Here is an 18,675-nt window from a genome sequence, read left to right as displayed (position 1 = left end):
AACCCAGAGGTTGGAATTTTATTTTGCACTTGGTTAGACCATAATAAATTTAGTTTAATCCTTTATCCATGTGTAAGCAAACAAAGTTTGTGCCTGAAAATATCTTCAGGACTGAGGTAAGGTGGTACATCCCTTGGAAAATCGGAGTAAAGGTGGACCAAGCTCTGATCTCTCCATGTCTCAGTATCTCCTATAATACAAAGCACATCTCCTTGCAGACATGTATACTGCTATGCATTAAGGTGCAGGCCACTACCCAGACTGGTTTCGACCTTTATTGAGGTCTCATCAGTGGGAGGCAGACCGAGAATGGTCTGCCTCCCACTGACTTTTCAGCTTTTGGAGTTTCGTTGTTATATATTGTGTTATTTTTTGGGTTACCGAGAAGGTGAGGTCACAGTCGGCAGCATTTGCGGTGGAAGAGAAGATAAGTTTTGCAATGTAGTATAGTTGAATATAGCATTATATTTATATATATATTTATATTTAGCATTTATTTATATATATTATATCTGTGATAAAGTGTTCATATATACTTTTAGCGATTAGTTTAATACTTGGCAGTAAGGAATGATGGCGGACACAGCTGCAATCACAAATGGTGTGTCACCAAGTCCTTTATTATATTACATATAATAGAGTTCTTAAATGGTGGAGGACTTGGTGACACACCATTTGTGATTACAGCTGTGTCTGCCATCATTCCTTACTGCCAAGTAACTATTAAACTAATCTCTAAAAGTATATATGAACACTGTATCACAGATATATATATAAATAAACTCTAAATATAAATATTCAGCTATACTAGATCGCGAAAATTATCTTCTCTTCCACTGCAAATGCTGCCCACTGTGAACTCGCCTTCTCGGTAACCCAAAAAATAACACAATATACAACAACAAAACTTCAAAAGTAGAACCACTAAAGAACATTTGTATTACTGAGAAAAAAAATGCAGCACAATTCACAAAAGAATTCACACTATACACCATTTAAAAAACATTTTTTATGTGGGAACAGAGGTGAATGAATTGGATTTACATTGAGATTAAGATTATAGCATCTCAATATAAATATGAAAATGGAATTAGATGGGATATCAGCTTGTGTTTTGCAAGAATGTGCAAGTGAACTGGTAATGCCTCTAACATGGCTCTTTTATAGTTTTCAGTCTCAGCTCTGGAAGAGTTCCAAGGGAGTGGAAAGAGTGCATAATAATTCCTCATAGCAGGTGACTTATTCTTTTATTATTTGTTATCTATATAAGATGCTATCATTAAATCCATTAGTTATGTTCATGTGTCATTCCCACTGTACATTAAGTAGTCATTCCTAAATAACTCAAGATTAGAGATTATCTTTTACTGAAAACATGCAGCACGGATCTTGAATGCATTCTCATCATGTTGCTAGTCATCATAATATAGCATGAATTTCATGTACTCACCATCGTTAACCAATTTTCAAATAATCTGTATTTTTCTGTGAATTTTGCTGGTTGTTTAACTCAGTCCCTGTATTTTTTTTTTATTTCATTCTCCTAATGAAATGTTAGAAGTTCAAACTCAATAAAATAACTGGTCAACAAATAGTTGCCATATGGAACTTATACTGGACTAAATGTTTGGCATGATGATTGTGGGAAGGGTAGAAGGAACAAGTTACGCTTAAATACCAATGCAAGGATATTAGTAATAAAGGGTAAGAGCACGTTATTATTATTACATGACATCTCTAGGGAGTCCAAAGGCTCATTGAGGGAGGGTACCTACTCTACAGCTCTGTCTCCACCACTCAATCCACCAATTACGCTAATGCCATCTACCGCCCACCACCACTAGTGTTTTCACAAACAATCACAAACATCCATGCCCACGGCGGGATTTGAACCCACAGCCTTTTGGCTGGAGAGCGGATACGCTAACCACTCGGCCAACCAGGCTTGCAATATCATTAGTACATGCCTTGATAAAATTAGTCAGTTCACAAGTCCATGTGCATACTCTAAGAAAGCAGTAAGGATGAATCAGAAGTCATCTAGTGTGAGAGAGAGTGGACAAGAATTTTACATATTTACAAGAGAAGTACTACTTTCATAAACAGTAGAGAGGAGGTAATTCTGAAATGTTCAGGCAAATGGAACTGGTGAGGGACAGGAAGGTGATAACAGTGACTATTGTTAAATTGTGAATGAAGATATTTGAGAATTATAATACTTCATTCACATTTAACATAATCTGCCATAACGCAAGACTTGTAAATATTATTTGATGTGAATCTCTTGCTTGTAAATTATTATCTACATAATTACCTTGAGTTTGTTTATTATTTTTTAATTAAATAATTTTGGGATATGTATTTGTAATGAAAGGACTCTGTATTAAAATGTCATTTAATTTATTTTATTTATTCCTGTTTTAATATTATAAGAAGCTGCATATATATATTAGAAGAATTAGTATTTATCATATTTAAATGTATATTATATGAATCGTAACATATCCTTTTATTGAGTTTCTGTATGTAAGAGTAATTTTATGTAATTCTTCTGATTGAATTTGATTGGCTACTGAAGGAGAAACGGAGTTTGTTTTTTTAGTTAGCACATGCTTAGAACATGAATGGCTATAATACAGAGAGAAGCCTGTAAATGTAATCTGAACTGGCTAGAACCGTAATTTGGCAGGAAGAATGAACAATTTTAATTGGAAAACGAAAGTAAAGAAGGAGAAGCGTTCAGGACAGCAAGGAGTGAAGTAATGGGTGGCAGAAAGGGGATTGGGAAATGCCATAAATAGATAAAGAAAGGACCGGGAAATTAATAGGCAATTCAGAATATTTCTACGGAATTCTAAAATTATGACGACTTCCAATTATTCTGAGGAAGAATAGTGCAAAGCTGAATTTAATGCATAGAAGAAAATACGGAATAATTCGAGTCATGAAAAGTTGTCTGAAAACTATTAACTGTTTCTACTCTATTTCTGACAGCTGATTTCAAATATCTTTTCCATTTTTCCCTATCATGTAAGGATTTTTCACAAAATGGATCTCAATATTACAGTAAAATAGCTTTAAAATGCATTATATTAAGTAAAATAACAGTATTTAAAATTTTCCATAAACATTTTTGGAATGAAAGTATTGGAAAAAAAATGTTTTAATTACAGTAATTAAAGATTAATCTTTAGTACATACTTTATATTTCGTTGTGGTGTCTTTTACCTTCAAAGCTTCTTTTTGAACTTTTTCTGTGAAATTTTTTTGCCGGATCATCTCTGTGTAAGATCCAGCAATAGTCCACCATCATGTTGACATTCCACCTGTCCTGATACCGTCTTTCCATCTCCTTGATGTCTTGGTGGAATCGCTCTCCTTGCTCTTCACTGACAGTTCCCAGATTCTCAGGAAAATAATCTAAATGAGTTGAGAAAGTGCACTTTTAAGCTCATGGAGCAGCCCAAATTCTTGAATTTCTGTAGCATGTCTTCCACAATCATTTTATAGTTGGGGTCCTTGTGATTTCAAAGATTTTCACCACCTCTTTCAAAGCTTTCCACGCTTCCTTTACAACAGTTGCCATTTTTTCTTCAAACAGCACCCATGGCTTATCTAAGTCACCAAGTTTCATCCCAAAATATGCATAGTACACTTTTTTCATGAAATCTGTAATGCTTCTTCATTGTTTTTTTACCACTAACTACCAGCATATGTAGCACAAAATGTTAGGTGAATTTTTGCAACCTCTTGAAGCCATTATAAACACCACTTAAAACACAGTTAAGCGAATTTTAACGAATGACATCAACACTATTACACGACACTACATAAAAACATTAAAAAAACTGCAAACAATGACTAAAGTTCAACTAAAAAATCACACAAGAAAATGTGTCTGTGACAACAGGAAAGTCATCCGTTATCTCGGCGAATCTGATTCAAAGTAGCCATCTACATATCTGCATTCCTCCCTCCCTCCCTCCCCTATCTTAAGAATGAGAAGTTTTGTGGAAATTTCTTTATTTACCATAAAAAGGTACTTCAAAAAAGCACTTATACAACTAATTAGCTGTAATTAAAGGAAAATAAAAATAAATACCAATGTGCTGAATTTAAATCCAAATACTATTAAAAAATGATACAAAATTAGAAATTATGTAAATTTGGTGGGTGATGGAATTTTTTTACTATTTTTTCTTAATTCAGCACCTAAAATTCTATAAGAATCAATTATTACTTCTCAGACAACTTTTCCATCACAGGCCTGTGTATTCAATTGTTTGCACATGATGCTAAGCTGAAGAGAGACATGATGTGATGGTGCTAGAAGACAACTGGAATACACTGGCACTTTGAGGAGATGAATGGAAACATTAGTTCAAGACTGATAGGTGTAAAGCCATGCACTTTGGTCAGAGGAGATGTAATGAGGTGTATTGGAGCAGCTGAATTTTAGAGGACAGAGTGACATGGAGGATAATGAGATGAAGTTCTGGGAAAATACTGCAAAAGTTTTAAAATTACATCCAAATTGCTGCCATAATTCAGCAATGACAAGATGGCATAAGGAGGTAATACTGAACTGTATACAACACTATATTTCGGTTCATAGATTTAATCACTCAGATATCTGGTTGTTAATGAAACACTAGATAGATTGCTTCTGCACTCTCAAGTGATGAAGAACTGGAATGATAAGTATAAAGATGGATTGAAGGAATCTGTTCTGCAGAGATGAAAGAGAAGAGAATAACACCTCTAATAATAACAACAGGAGCCAAGAGCTCATATTAATAAGCAGCTCTTGGCTTTGTATTTGCATTTAATGCAAATGAAATTGAAAGTATTGAAATTCATGTTTTTTTATACTTGCCAAGAAATTATATTCTGTTTGATCCTTTACCAAAATGAAAGCAAACAAAGTTTATACTTGAAGTATCGTCATGACAAGCTACTCATATACAGAGGCTGTTGACCTCACATCAACTGCCTCAGTATTCCATAATGCAAAACGTAATTTTTTATGGGGATGTATATTGTTATGCATTATGGGAAGGATCACTACCAAACGGTGTGTCAACTTACATCATGAAAATTATGGAAATAACTACCACGTTAGAGTAAAACTTTAGTTTAATATAAACCGAAATAAACACTCAACGTTTCAACCTTCACATTAAGGTAATCATCTGGAGTATACACATATATATACAAAGAAACAAGATGCACTACAATCTATGATGACCATAATGTGAAGGTTGAAACGTCAAGTATTTATTTTGGTTTATATTAAACTAAAGTTTTACTCTAACGCAGTAGTTGTTTCCATAATTTTCCTAATATATTCTGATCACCATATAAGAATGAAGGAAAGGTGTGTCAACTTACTATTAAAATCCTCTGGGTCAGGAATGGTTGTAAAAGGATTTTTCACTTGGTTGCAAAATTGACCCTTCTCATACTGTACATCTGAAAGAAAGTGTGCTTTGCATTATGGAATATTGAAGCAACCAATATAGAGTTGATAGCCTCTGTACATAAATAGCTTTGTTGTGAAGATATTTCACATTCAAACTTTGTTTACATACTCCTGAGTAAAGGATCAAACAAGAATATAATTTCTAGGCAGTATAATTTACTTTGTAGCAAGTGAAAAAACATTCTACAAATTCCTGTTAGTTTATGTTTTCTTTTAATCTTTACACATAAGACAAATTTCACAATACTAATGAGTTGTTGAAGGAGAAAAAAAAAGTTTTAAGCAACACCAGCAGTTAGAAACAAATGTTATTTCTTTAAAACTTACACGAATATGCCTTTTCTGGAATAGTGTTTTACAGTAATGGCAACTCTCAAGCATAGCTGGACATTGGCTTTTTGAATGATCCTTATAATTCATACGAATGATTTCATCAGAGCATTTCTCACATTTAACTTTAGCAAGGTCACAGATATCATCTTTATGTTCCTATAAAACAAACATACAGCTAAATTATTCTTATTATTTACTGAATGAAATGAAATTTATTACTGTCACAAACTTCCACAGACTCAACAAACTAATGAGAAATCTTACTCAGTGAGCAACATATCTATTAGATTTAAATTTAAACTTATTCACATTCCTAGTATTCCCAAAACATTCCAGCAATATATTCTACTTACCCATCACTCTATGCAAAAAAAATCTACTCCTTATTTACCTCTTTATTAAGTTTTACACAACTTTCAGGGATGGTTCTCATTCTCCACTTCTCACTGGCTGCACCACCATACATGACTGCTACTACTAAACTCTGCAATTTTCTCAACTTCTCTCCATAACCAACATTTAAGAATGCTGATAATGCCATAGTCTCCATGTCCTCTCCAGTGAATCCACATCATAACAAAACTAGATGGCCAAATGAAGCAGCCATTACAAGGCACAGTGAGAAACTGTTGATATATACGGTGCACAAAAAAGATTATATATCTAAGCTTCAAGATAATTCAGTTTCACTGTTTGTTTATTTGCATGATTTGTTGTTGGTGACTTGAGTGGTTGGTGACTTGAGTGTTACTCTCACAGGCTTGAAGCATAAGTAGTGAGATAAAATGAATGAAAGCTGACATATAGATACTTGTAGCATTATGCAAAATTTGACCCTTCACCACCAGGTAAGGAAACCAGAACTTTTAGAGTGGAAAACAGTAGGCCACAGAGATAAGAGCTTGGAAAATGAGAGTCTAGTTTGAGAGTATAATAAGTGTGGTGAAGAGAGATGTTTGATGGAAGGCACTGATTGTGTGAGTGAATGTTGGGTGAAAGTAGGATGTGTAAAGAGAGAAACAGAAGTGCTGAGAAAGGAAATGGAAGGCATGAAGACTATTTTGAATAGAATGAATGGAGATATTAAGAGACCAGAGAGGTTAATCAGTGCAAGGGGGGAGAACAAGAGTACGTGTGAAAGAAATGAGTGGGAATGAGACAGCAAAGAACAGTAGAAGTGAGACAATGAAAGAGAGACAAGGGAAACAAAAGAAAAGAAATAAGAGGAAGTCATATCTCACTCTCTCTCTCTCTCTCTCTCTCTCTCTCGACTTTCTCTTATTTCCAGAGAGAGAGAAAAGGGAAAAAGAGAGTCAGGAAAAGAGTCAAGATGTCAGTGAAAGAAGAATGAATGGGGATGTGAGGAGTTTAATGTACAGTGATTTGATGATTGAGTGTGCACTAAGAAGAGCATTATGAGGAGTGCTTCCTGGAAGAATGACAGAGAGCATGGTGATGGCAATGAAGTGAGGTGAAAATGTGGATAAGATAGTGTTGGATGACTCAAGAGACAGTTGTCAATTGAGTAGCCAGAGATTTGAGAAAGATTTCAGGTGATCAGTGCTGTGCTCACTGGCCACCGTAAATCTAGCAGATTCACATCCCCCATATATCACCTTCTGATACTTGTCCATCAGCGACCCAATTATCAAAGCTAATACTTTTTCTGATCCATATTCTTTGGTTTATACAACAGCTTTTCATGTGGTATCCTATTAAATCCTTAGCAAAGTTCAATGGTGTTATAATGTATCCATTCCCCTTTATCCAACTCAGTTGTAACATTTTTATAAAATATGAGCAAATTTTTCAGACATGACTTCTCTTTAGTAAACCCATGCTGTTCCTTGCAAAGCATATCTTGTTTGTCCACCCATTTCTGTATGTGAGTTTTACCAGCTTTTCTAAAATGTTTACAATTACTCCAGAGATACTGATAAGCTGATAGTTAGACACCTTAGTTTTTGCACCGCCTTTATACAATGGAATTATCATACATTCTTTCCATTCCTGTTGGATCTTTCCTGAGTTAAGACTCAAATTATACAAACATGTCAATAGCTTAGCCAGTTTGGCAGACCATTCCTTTAGCAAACATGCCAATATCCCATCTGTCACAATAGCCGAATTCCTATCCAGGTTGTGCAACAGTGCTATAACTTCCTTCTCATGTTCTTCTATCTCTTCATCCAATGTAGTGGTAGCACTGTACATTATGTTACATACATCAGTTTGATATATCTTAGTAAAGTGAGCACTCATTATTTGAACAACCTTATCTGCTTCTGATACCAGGGTACCATCTGCATTGAGTAAAGTAATTCTTGCACATTCATTCTTTCTTTTATTTGCAGCATAATGATAAAATTCTTTTGGGTTACATGTACCTGTGCAACCAATTTCTTTTCATATTCCAACTTAGCTATCCATACAATACTCATAACTTTTCTGGTCCCAGTACAACTTCTCTCACTCTTATTCTCATGATATTCCTTCCACATTATCTTCTATTGGATCGCTTGATTAATGAGAATGCACATCCATTTCACTCCCATTCTATTTGTCCTTCAAACTCTCAGATACCACATCATTTAAGCATCTATTCAAAGCTCCTTCCAATTCAACAACTGATGTCATGGAATCAAAGATAGTATTTTCTTGAGTTTGTTATAAATTCCAGATTTGTAGTTCAGCATATAATCTGTCCTCATTGGAACATTCATATAGCTGTGTACTTCCTAGGTCAGTACAGCATAATTGCTGTCACCAACTGATGGCAAAAACAGTTGCATCCTTAACTGAGACACCTTCGGATATAATCTAACAGCCCTCGAGTTGCTTCTATCACATGCTGCTTGAGAAAGTTGTCATGCAACAACTCAATATCCGTCACTCTTATCACAAGTTTTCTATGCTGTACTATCAATGTTCGGATAATTTAAGTCACCCATAATAATTACTTGTTTAGTACTCATCAGGGTAATTTGACAATGCATTTCTTCATCCCTAGCAACTAAACCTCCAGGTCCACATCAATATTCCCCCCATGTTTTTCATCCTGTTAGCTTCCACTTCATACTATATAGCCTCAAACTCAGTGCTATGCAGGACATTATTACCATTACTGCTTTCATGTGGTCCTATTCTAACTAGACTCAAGTCATCTGTTATGCACAGATCTGGTCCCTTGGTTTTTATGGTGATGACAATATGTTGGAAAGGGTATACAGAAGACTGATCGAGGGATGTAGGATATGAGGACAAATTGAGGGAATGCAGTTTGCAAAGCCTTGTGAATAGGAGGAAGAGAAGAGATATGATCGAGATATTAAAGTTAGTGAAGGGTTGTTACCAGGTTAATGTGGAAGAAGTTTTTCGTATCAATCAGATATTCAATCCAAATTTAATAAGCAAGAAAACAAGAATATGTCTAGCTCAGTGGAAATGATGCTTGCATCCTCTGTGCTAGGCCACCCAAAGATAGACTTATAGTTCAAGTCTAGTCGCCGACTGGAGGAACTTTTTCTAAGCATTTCTTCGACTAGTTCCCAGGTTAGTTGATCTCTGGCAAGGGCAAGCAAGATTTTTCTCCTGGAAACTCAGGTTTTATGTCCCATAAACTCAAGAAAATCAACCATAGAATCCACATTATTTCAGACCGTAACATATCCTGCTGGAGTTAGGTACCAAGAGATGGCAGCACTTTTTGCTGATCTCTTCATCGGCTATTTTTAACTGGCTACTGGTAGAGACTGAACTGCCCACTCAGTCTCCAAAAACTAGATAGGGTTTAAAGGCCTTGATAAGAATCCATAACTCAATAGCAAGACCTATCCTAACATATGGCTCAGATACCTGGACCATAACTCAAGCAGACAGAAAAACTGATAAGCTCTGAAATGAGATTCATGTTCAAAACAGCTGGATATAATAGATTAGACTTCAAAAGAAACAGTGACATCTTAAAGGAACTTGAGGCGATATCTCTTTTAGACTGCATCAATTTTTATAGAGTGAGATGGAAATAACACACAGAGAAAATGAGTGAAGGAAGACTCCCTAGAGAGATACAAAGATATTGACCTCAAGGGAGAAGGAATAAAGGACAGCTTTTGAAAAGATGGGAAGAGACCAGAACAGGCCACTAGGCCTATTATTGGAAAGGAAGAAAAAGAAGAAGAAATTTTTCATAGTAATAGCATTTTGTACCTGGAAGTTGTATAAGGAGGATGTAAGCAAGAACATAAGAAGTAGGTTATTTGCATGTAGAGTAGTTGTTCAATGAAATTCTTTGCCTGAAAATGTGGTGAATGCAGATACATTGAATGAATTTAAAGCATAGTTTGATGGGTTTTGTGTGTAACAGTGTTCTGATGAATCTTTAAACTCAATGGAGGTCTGTTGTTATTAATAATAATAATCATTTATGCCCAAAATGAAAGTATGTATTGTCCATGAATGTCTGAACAGTATTTGAAGAAACAGACTTTTATAAGAGTTATTTACCATATATAAAAGATATATTTAAATTTATTGAGGTTCAGTTTATTTTGAGATCTGCTACTAATTCCAAAAGTCTTCCATGTTGGTATTTACTTCAGCGAGTGCAGCATAATAAATACAAACATCAAGGACTTTTTTTAGAATCAGTAGTCAGTCAGGTTTAACTGACTATCCAAAGAATGGTCTGTTAAACGTAACTGACCACAACTGTAGTGGTAGATATATTGCTTATGTTCTTCAAGATGGATATCATCTTTCGGTCTGTCCATAATAAAATATGTTGCAATGAACCTTATACACCTGGAACAAAGAGGGAAGGCAGCTGGTCTTTAGGAGAGCAGATAAGTTCAGCCAGATTCACATGGAATTGGATAGTGGTCAGTGCAAAGATTATATCTCTTCCAAATTCCACACATTTTTGCTGAGGTACCCTAGATATGGGGAATAGTACTAGAATAAATTAATCTTTAGGCAGGAGGGAGAAACATTTTTTTTTTTGCATTTTTGAAAATTATGGAGACAACTACCGTGTTTTCAAAAATGCATTCAGATCACTGTGTAAGCCTAAAAGAAAGGATTTTTTTTTTTACTGCATTATACCCATTAGGTAAGAAGGATTACAAATAGTGAAGTTCAGCTGTGAGAGAAGCCTAGTGGAACAAAGGCTGATGGCTCTGTTAACAGGAGTTTGTATCATACCATATTGTCGGGTATGAGCCATCAACCTCTGTTCCACTAGGCTTCTCTCACAGCTGAACTTCACTATTTGTAATCCCTCTTACCTAATAGTAGACAATTAAGAAGAAGAGTGATTAAAGAGTAAGTCTACAAAAGACAGATCAGTGTTATTTCCTTTTTCTATAGTGAACTAGATTCTGGAGTTGGCTGTTGAGGTTGACGAGATATAAGTAAGATGTCTGGACCATGTAGGTAAAACCCATTGCTGTATCCGCTATCTGTTTGTAAATAGAGATATTCCACATGATAACCAGTACGGATTGCCAAATTGAAGAAATATAATGTTAAGTTAAAGTGTAGTTAATGCAAATCTGTCAGCAAGGGGAATATACAATAATGTAATTATGAAAAAACTATCCATAACACCACTAATGCTTAAAGTTAAATTATTATTATAAATTTAGTTTAATCCTTTACCCAAGTGTAGGCAAACAAAGTTTGCGCCTGAAGTAGTTCAGGACTGAGGCAACTCGTAGCAAAGGTGGACCAAGCTCTCATCACTCCTTGTCTCAGTATCTCCCATAATGCAAAGCACATCTCCTTTCAGACATGTATAATGCTATACATTAAGAGAAGGGCCATTACTCAGACTAGTTTTGACCTTTATTGAGGTCTCGTCAGTGGGAGGCAGACCCAGAAGTGGTGATACTAAGGCAGAAGCAATGGAGAAGTCATATTTACTTATACGAGTTGCTAAAAGGTGTACCACCTTATTATTAATTTACTTTGTATTTAGAGAAAGATTTTGGAAGTTTATTTTCCACTTGGTTAAATTATTATTATTATTATTATTTGACACCCCAGGGAGTCCGAAGACTCATTGAGAGTACCAACAGCATCTAACGATTGTACCCCTTGCAACTACTAACCGTGCTCAAACTTACATAACTTTTTTTCAAGCCCTTAGTAGCAGGGGCCCTACCAATCGACCAACCTTTGCAGGCAAAGGTTGGTCGATTTAGTCATCAAATTTAGGATTAAAGATGATGAAGACAAAGGTATGACACTTTTAAGTAATCTTTTTCATATCCCCCTCTAGGAATCATAATCTAAAAGTTTGTAAACAGTGCAGTTCTGTGAATGAGACATTCATTTTGAAAGTGTAATATTAGAGAATACATTACTAGAGATAAGGATAATGCTACTGTGGTCTTCAATTGTACTGATGACCACAGTGGCATTACCATTATCTCCAATAATAACTTTTTTTCTTATCTTTGCTTAATATATGAGTGGATCATTATCTGTAATTTCTGTTTTGTGTGTGTTGGGGGGACAAAGCATGCATAAGGATGCTGGAATCCAGCTTAAAATTCTTGACAATATAGAACTCAGGTTATGGCCAGTGTGTTCTGTAACACAGTGTCTCTAATGTAGGAATTTGATGAAGTATTACAGGTATGACAGTGACAGTGTGACAGTGGCTAAGGATACTGATGACTGCTTTGCTGAGTCTTCCAGAAGAAAATCTGATTAAAAATTCACTGTTTTCCATTATTCCCTCCCTTCTCCAATTACAAACATTCATAAACTTTTCCATCATTCATTTCTTTGGATAATAATTAGAAGAAAAGTAATAAGCATCTTTGTTAGCTATTACACAATCCAGTGTCATTATTGTTGGTACTCTCCCTTCCCCCCTCTGTTAAAAAGAGCTTTTATAATACAATATAGTATTATTATTATTACGTATAATCTTAAGGCAGACTAAAGACGCATCCAGGGAGAGCACCTACTCTACAATTCTCTGTCCCCACCACAAAAATTCATCAATTACAACTAACTGCAACCACAGCAGCGCCATCTACTGCCTACTACTGCTAGTATTTCCACAGCCAATCACAAACATCCATGCCCAAGGAGGGATTCAAACTTGCAGCATTCTGGCTGGAGAGTGGATACACTAACCACGCAGCCTGGTTAGTGTATCAGAAACAAAAAATATTATCCAGGCCTCCATGGAGTCAAAAGATTCATCGTGGGAGGTTGTTCTTAGGAAACACAAAGTTTACCATATCACTCTCTGAACTCATTAACCGTTCATGCTCAAACCACTCTCTCATGCAATGAATTCCATGGTTCAACCACCCTTCATGCAAAGAAACCACTCCTCACCTTCTTGCTCACAGCTTCCTTCCATAATTTCAGGGCCCCCTTGTCATCGCTCCTTCCCGAGGTTCCAACAAGTGAAAGAACTCTACAATGTCCACCCTGTAACTGTCTCTCAACAGTTTAAAAGTCTCAATCATATCACCTTTCCTTCTTCTATCCACCAAACTCTGAAGTCCACATTCCCTCCGTTGATCCTCATACCTGATATTGTATCCTGAAACCATCTGTGTTATCTGCCTCTATACCCTTTCCACAGTTAATTTATTCCCTTCAAATCCTGGGGACCAAATCTGAGAACAATAGTCTAAGAGTGGCCTGATCAGGGTCTTATACAACAGAATAATAACTCTTTAATCTCTGCAGGTCAGCATCCTTCTCAGTATTGAAGAAATCCTCTAGGTTACCTTCGCCACCTTTGCAATATGCTCACTGAATTTCAGTTTTCTATTAATCATCACCCCCAGATCTCTTGTCTTCCCCACTTACTCCAGTATAGCTCCTCCAACCGAGTATGCATCCTCCCATTGATTGATCCCATACTTCAAGACTACATTTTACTGCATTAAACCGACACCTCCATTCAGTTGCTCATCTGTACAGTTTATTCAAATCCTCTTGCAGGGCTGCCACATCTGCACTATTACTGAAAACCCTTCCCAGCTTCACATCATCTGCAAACAACTGAATATCCCCTTGCAATCCATTGACAATGTCATTTATATAAAGGTTGAATAATAAGGGTCCCAGTACTGAGCCCTGTGGAACCACACTTATAACCTTCTGCTTCCTTGATATTGCCTCACCATACACAACATTCTGATACCTATCAGACAGCCAATCCTGAATCCATTTGACTAACCCAACATTTAAATCCATGTGCTGCAACTTAAATATTAGTTTATCATGTCAAAATCCAAAAAAATGGCAGTATATATGCCTTTCCCTCATCAACCGCTCTTGTCACTTTATTATAAAAGGCAATCATATTACTAAAGCAACAGCACTCCTTAACAAATCCATGTTGATTCTCACAGATAACATTACCCTCATCTGCCCAATGCTGTATATAGTCCCTCACTAATTTCTCCAAGGCCTTAACAACTACTGATGACACACAAACTGACCTATAATTAGAAACTTCAGGTCTACTATCGCCCTTGTATCTTACCTTCCTTCCATTCCTTGGGTACCTTTCCTCCAGCCAGACTTTTATTGAAGAGCCAGGTCAATGGAGCTATCAGTTCTTTAGCACATTCTCTCAAAACCCGTGGTGAAATACCATCCAGTCCCACAGTTTTACTGGTATCCAGAGTACTCACTATTTGGAACACACTCTCCTCTTGCACCTCTAAACCCTGAATCTGCCCTATCCCTCTAGTATTAACACCTTCTTCCCCAGAATGAAATACTCCAATAAAGTGGTCATTGAGCAATTCCACTATGTCCTCTGCATTAGTCACTCTATTCCCATTTTTATCCCACAGTGTCATTCTTCCACAATTCATTTTTGAAATTATGAATTCTACAACCGTGTTAGAATTAGCTTGATGTAAATTAGCTTGATGTAATTTTTTTTTTCCTCCACTAGTGGTCATGCCGGTGAGTAGCATGTGATCAAATCATTGTTTCTCTAGCTTACAGTTTGAAATGTAACGCAGCTTGTCTTGTATATTTATGTATGCTCCAGATGATGATCTTGATATGAAGATCGAAACGTCGGGACAATAAAAAGAGTTATTCTAACACGGTTGTAGAATCCATAATTTAAAAAATGAATGCTGATCACCGTGTAACACTACAAGAAAGGATTCTTCCACAATCATTTCTCCTCCTACTGGCCTAGCTAAAAAATTCCCTAGGATTTTCTTTGGATCTTAGTGCCAATCTCTTCTCATATTTCAGTTTTGCCTTCCTCACCATAGTGGTCACTCTACTGGTCTGTATCTTATATTCTTCATGTATCTTCCCTCCACCCCTCTCCTTATGTCATTTCCATAATCTCTTTTTCAACTGGAGTTCCTGTTTGATATGGTTTGTCATCCACTTTACACCAAATTGTGTCTGCATTGTCACTCATAGAATACAGCTTACTACTGCTGCTAAAAAATATTCCTTCACAATTTCCCAAGCACTAATGATATCCTGGCCTTCCAATTCTGTCCTCCATGAAACTCCACATATGTGCCCTTTTCTCTAATACTCCTGCATGTCTATTCATGTTCCAAGTCAAAACCACATGGTCACTCTCTCCAACTGGTGGGAGAGACGTCATCTCACATATTATCAGCTCTTCTGATGCTATGACTAAATCCAAAAGTCTTGAGCCTCTTGTTCCTTCTATTACACATTCCCTAAGACATTTGTCCCTCAAAAATTCTAGAAATTCCATTCCCTTATTATTACATGCATTTTCCTCTTCCCAGCTTATACTGCTGTAGTTAAAATTATTATTATTATAACAGTGTCTCCATAGAGTCAAAAGACTAATCGCAGGAGACCCCACACTGACACACTAACCATTATTTACACAATACCTATTATACTTCTCCTTAAATTCATTCACAGATGAAGCATTCACAACCACCTCTGGAAAAGCATTCAACCCCTTCACAATCCTCCAAGTAAAAAATCTAGTCCTAACACCCTTGTTAACTACACTCTTAAATAATCTCCAGGGATGGCCCCTCATTCTCTCTCTTCCTGCACTGGTCTTAAAAATGTCATCAGTATCAATCCTGTAAAATCTCTTTAATAAATTATATGTTTCTATCATATCTCCTCTCCTACGTCCATCGGCTAGTTTTTGGAGCCCACAGATCTTCAATCTATCCTGGTAGGGAACATCCCACAGACCTGCAACAATCTTTGCAACTCGCCTCTGAATCCTCTCCTCCATTTCTTCATCACCTAGAAATCCAGTTGACCAGATCTGTCCACAATAGTCTAAATGGGGTCTTATTAATGCCTTATAAAGTGGAACAATAACTTCCTTATCCCTGCTTGTTAGTGTGTTCTTCAACAACCATGTAATATGGAGTAAAGTGAATGACAAACAATATTAAACAGGAACTGCATGAGAAAAAGAGGCTATGGAAGAGATATAAGGAGACAGGTGAAGAGAAGATGCATGAAGAATATAAGACACAGGCCAGGAAAGTGACAAGTATGGTAAGAAAGGTGAAACTGACTGTGGAAGAATGACACTGCAGGATAAAAATGGGAATAGAGTGAATGATGCAGAGGACATAGAATTGTTCAATGAACACTTTATTGGAGTATTTCATCCTGGAGGAGTCAATTTGAATACTAGAGGGATAGGGCAGGTTCGAGGTTTAGAGGTGCAGGTGGAGAGTGTGTTCCAAATAGTGAGTACTCTGGATGGTATTTCACCACGAGTTTTGAGATAATGTGCTATGGAACTGATGGTGCCTTTGACCTGGCTTTTCAATGAAAGTCTGGCTTCGAGAAAGGTGCCCATGGAGTGGAAGGAAGGTAAGATATTGCATAAGGGTGGTAACAGACTGGAAGTGTCTAATTATAGGCCAGTCTGTGTGTCATCAGTAGTTGTTAAGATCTTGGAGAAAGTAGTGAGGGACCGTATACAGCATTGGGCAGATGAGGGTAATGTTATCTGTGAGCGTCAAAATGGATTTGTGAAGGGGCACTCTTGTTTTTGCAATATGCTAACCTCTTATAATAAAGTTACAAGAGCATTAGATGAGGGAAAGGCATATAGTGCCATTTTCCTAGACTTAGCAAAGGCATTTGACAGGGTGTCACATGATAAGCTGATATTCAAGTTGCAGCACATGGGTCTGGATGTCAGATTGGTCAACTGGATTCAGGATTCACTGTCTGATAGGTATCAGAGAGTTGTGTATGCTGGAGCAATATCAAAGAGGCAGACGGTTCCAAGTGGGGTTTAACAGGGCTCAGTACTGGGACCTATATTGTTTAACTTTTATATCAATGACACTGTCCGTGGATTGCAAGGGGATATTCAGTTGTTTGCGGATGATGTGAAGCTGGGAAGGGTTATTAGTAATAGTGTAGATGTGGTAGCCCTGCAAGAGGATTTGAATTAGCTAGATAGATGGGCAAATGAATGGGGGATGTCAGTTTAATGCAGCAAAATGTAAGATCTTGAGGTTTGGGACACATTGATGGGACGCTGCATACTTTACAGGAGAAGTTAAACTGGACGAAGTAGGGTAGACAAGAGATCTGGGGTTGATGATTGACAGAAACCTGAAATTTAGCGGACATATTGCAAAGGCAGTGAAGGTAACACAGAGGATTGCTGCAATAATGAGAAGGACACTGATCTGCAGAGATAAAACGGTTATCATTCTGTTCTATAAGACTCTGATCAGACCACACTTAAACTATTGTTCTCTGATCTGGTCCCCAGATTTTGAAGGGGTTAAATTAAGCGTGGAAAGGGTACAAAGCCGGATAACAAAGATGGTGTTAGGACTATTCAATGTTAGTTATGAGGATCAGCTGAGGGCGTGTGGTTTGAAGAGGGAGAGGCGATATGATTGAGACTTTTAAACCATTGAGGTGGTTACAGGATTGACACTATGGAGTTCTTTTGCTTAGTTGAACAGCGGGAAGGAGTCCTGAAAATGAGCCATCCCTGGAAGTTACGAAAGGAAACTGTGAGAAAGAGGGTGAGTAGTGGTTTCTTTGCATGGAGGGTGGTTGAACCATGGAATGCATTGCCTGATAGAGTAGTGAGAGCGAGAACGGTCAATGCATTTAAGGAGTGATATGATAGACTTTGTGTTTCCTAGGAGGGACCTCCCTCGATGAGTCTTGATAGACGTGTTTCTTAGAAAAGACCTCCCACGATAAGTCTTTTGACTCCATGGAGGCCTGAATAATAATAATAATTTGATGTGATGTTTTGGCAATTCAGACTTAGCCACATTCAAGTCATCCAAAATCTTCCATAAAAATCGTTCTTCTTGCACTTGCCAGGTTCAACTGCCTAAATATCTGCTGTTCCCTGGTTTGTAGCAACACCCCGCTAAATATCCTGTCTTGGCCACTTCTACCTCAGACCATATGCTTTCATAACCATTAGTATCACTGTCTTCCAAAACTCTTAGAGGACATAAGTCATCACTAATCATAAGCACCACCACATTTTCCTTTCCTATCCTGCCAAAAAATGCTGTACCCTGCTACTTCAATTCCTGTTATTATATCATCTTCCGTCAACCACGTCTCAGAAATCCCAATAATCTTTGGCCAGGGTGATGCTATCAGCGCCACCAATTCATCTCCTTCATTTCGGATACTCCTGGCATTAGTATAAATATAAAGCATAAAAATGTCATTGCTTCTAGACTTATCATTGTCCCCTGTTGACCCCATTGGACTCGGTGTTACCTGATGTCGTCCACCTTTCCCCAAGTACCCATTCCTACAAGAGGGCACCCCTGCTACCATCTACTTTGGGAATTCTAGTTTCCCTGCATTGACCACTGACTCGTTCAGAA

At 37.0% G+C, this 18,675-nt stretch overlaps 1 protein-coding gene across 2 annotated transcripts in view; it reads right to left on the bottom strand.

Moving 5' to 3' along the window:
* The window catches only part of LOC150106015 (uncharacterized), a 387,593-nt gene that overhangs the window by 298,370 nt on the left and 70,548 nt on the right, over positions 1 to 18,675 (bottom strand). For both annotated transcript variants that reach the window (XM_090393743.1, XM_090393744.1), the window contains exon 4: positions 5,810 to 5,971. In XM_090393743.1, coding sequence (XP_090249869.1) covers positions 5,810 to 5,971 — 162 coding nt within the window. The remainder of the gene's footprint in view (positions 1 to 5,809; positions 5,972 to 18,675) is intronic.

Source organism: Typopeltis vanoorti, chromosome 6 (assembly GCF_054136105.1).
Source record: "Typopeltis vanoorti isolate ZY-2024b chromosome 6, IOZ_Tvanoo_1.0, whole genome shotgun sequence".
In the NCBI taxonomy this organism is placed as follows: Eukaryota; Metazoa; Arthropoda; class Arachnida; order Uropygi; family Thelyphonidae; genus Typopeltis; species Typopeltis vanoorti.
The sequence above is the reverse complement of the archived record's forward strand: the minus strand, read 5'-3'. Positions and strand labels throughout refer to the sequence as shown.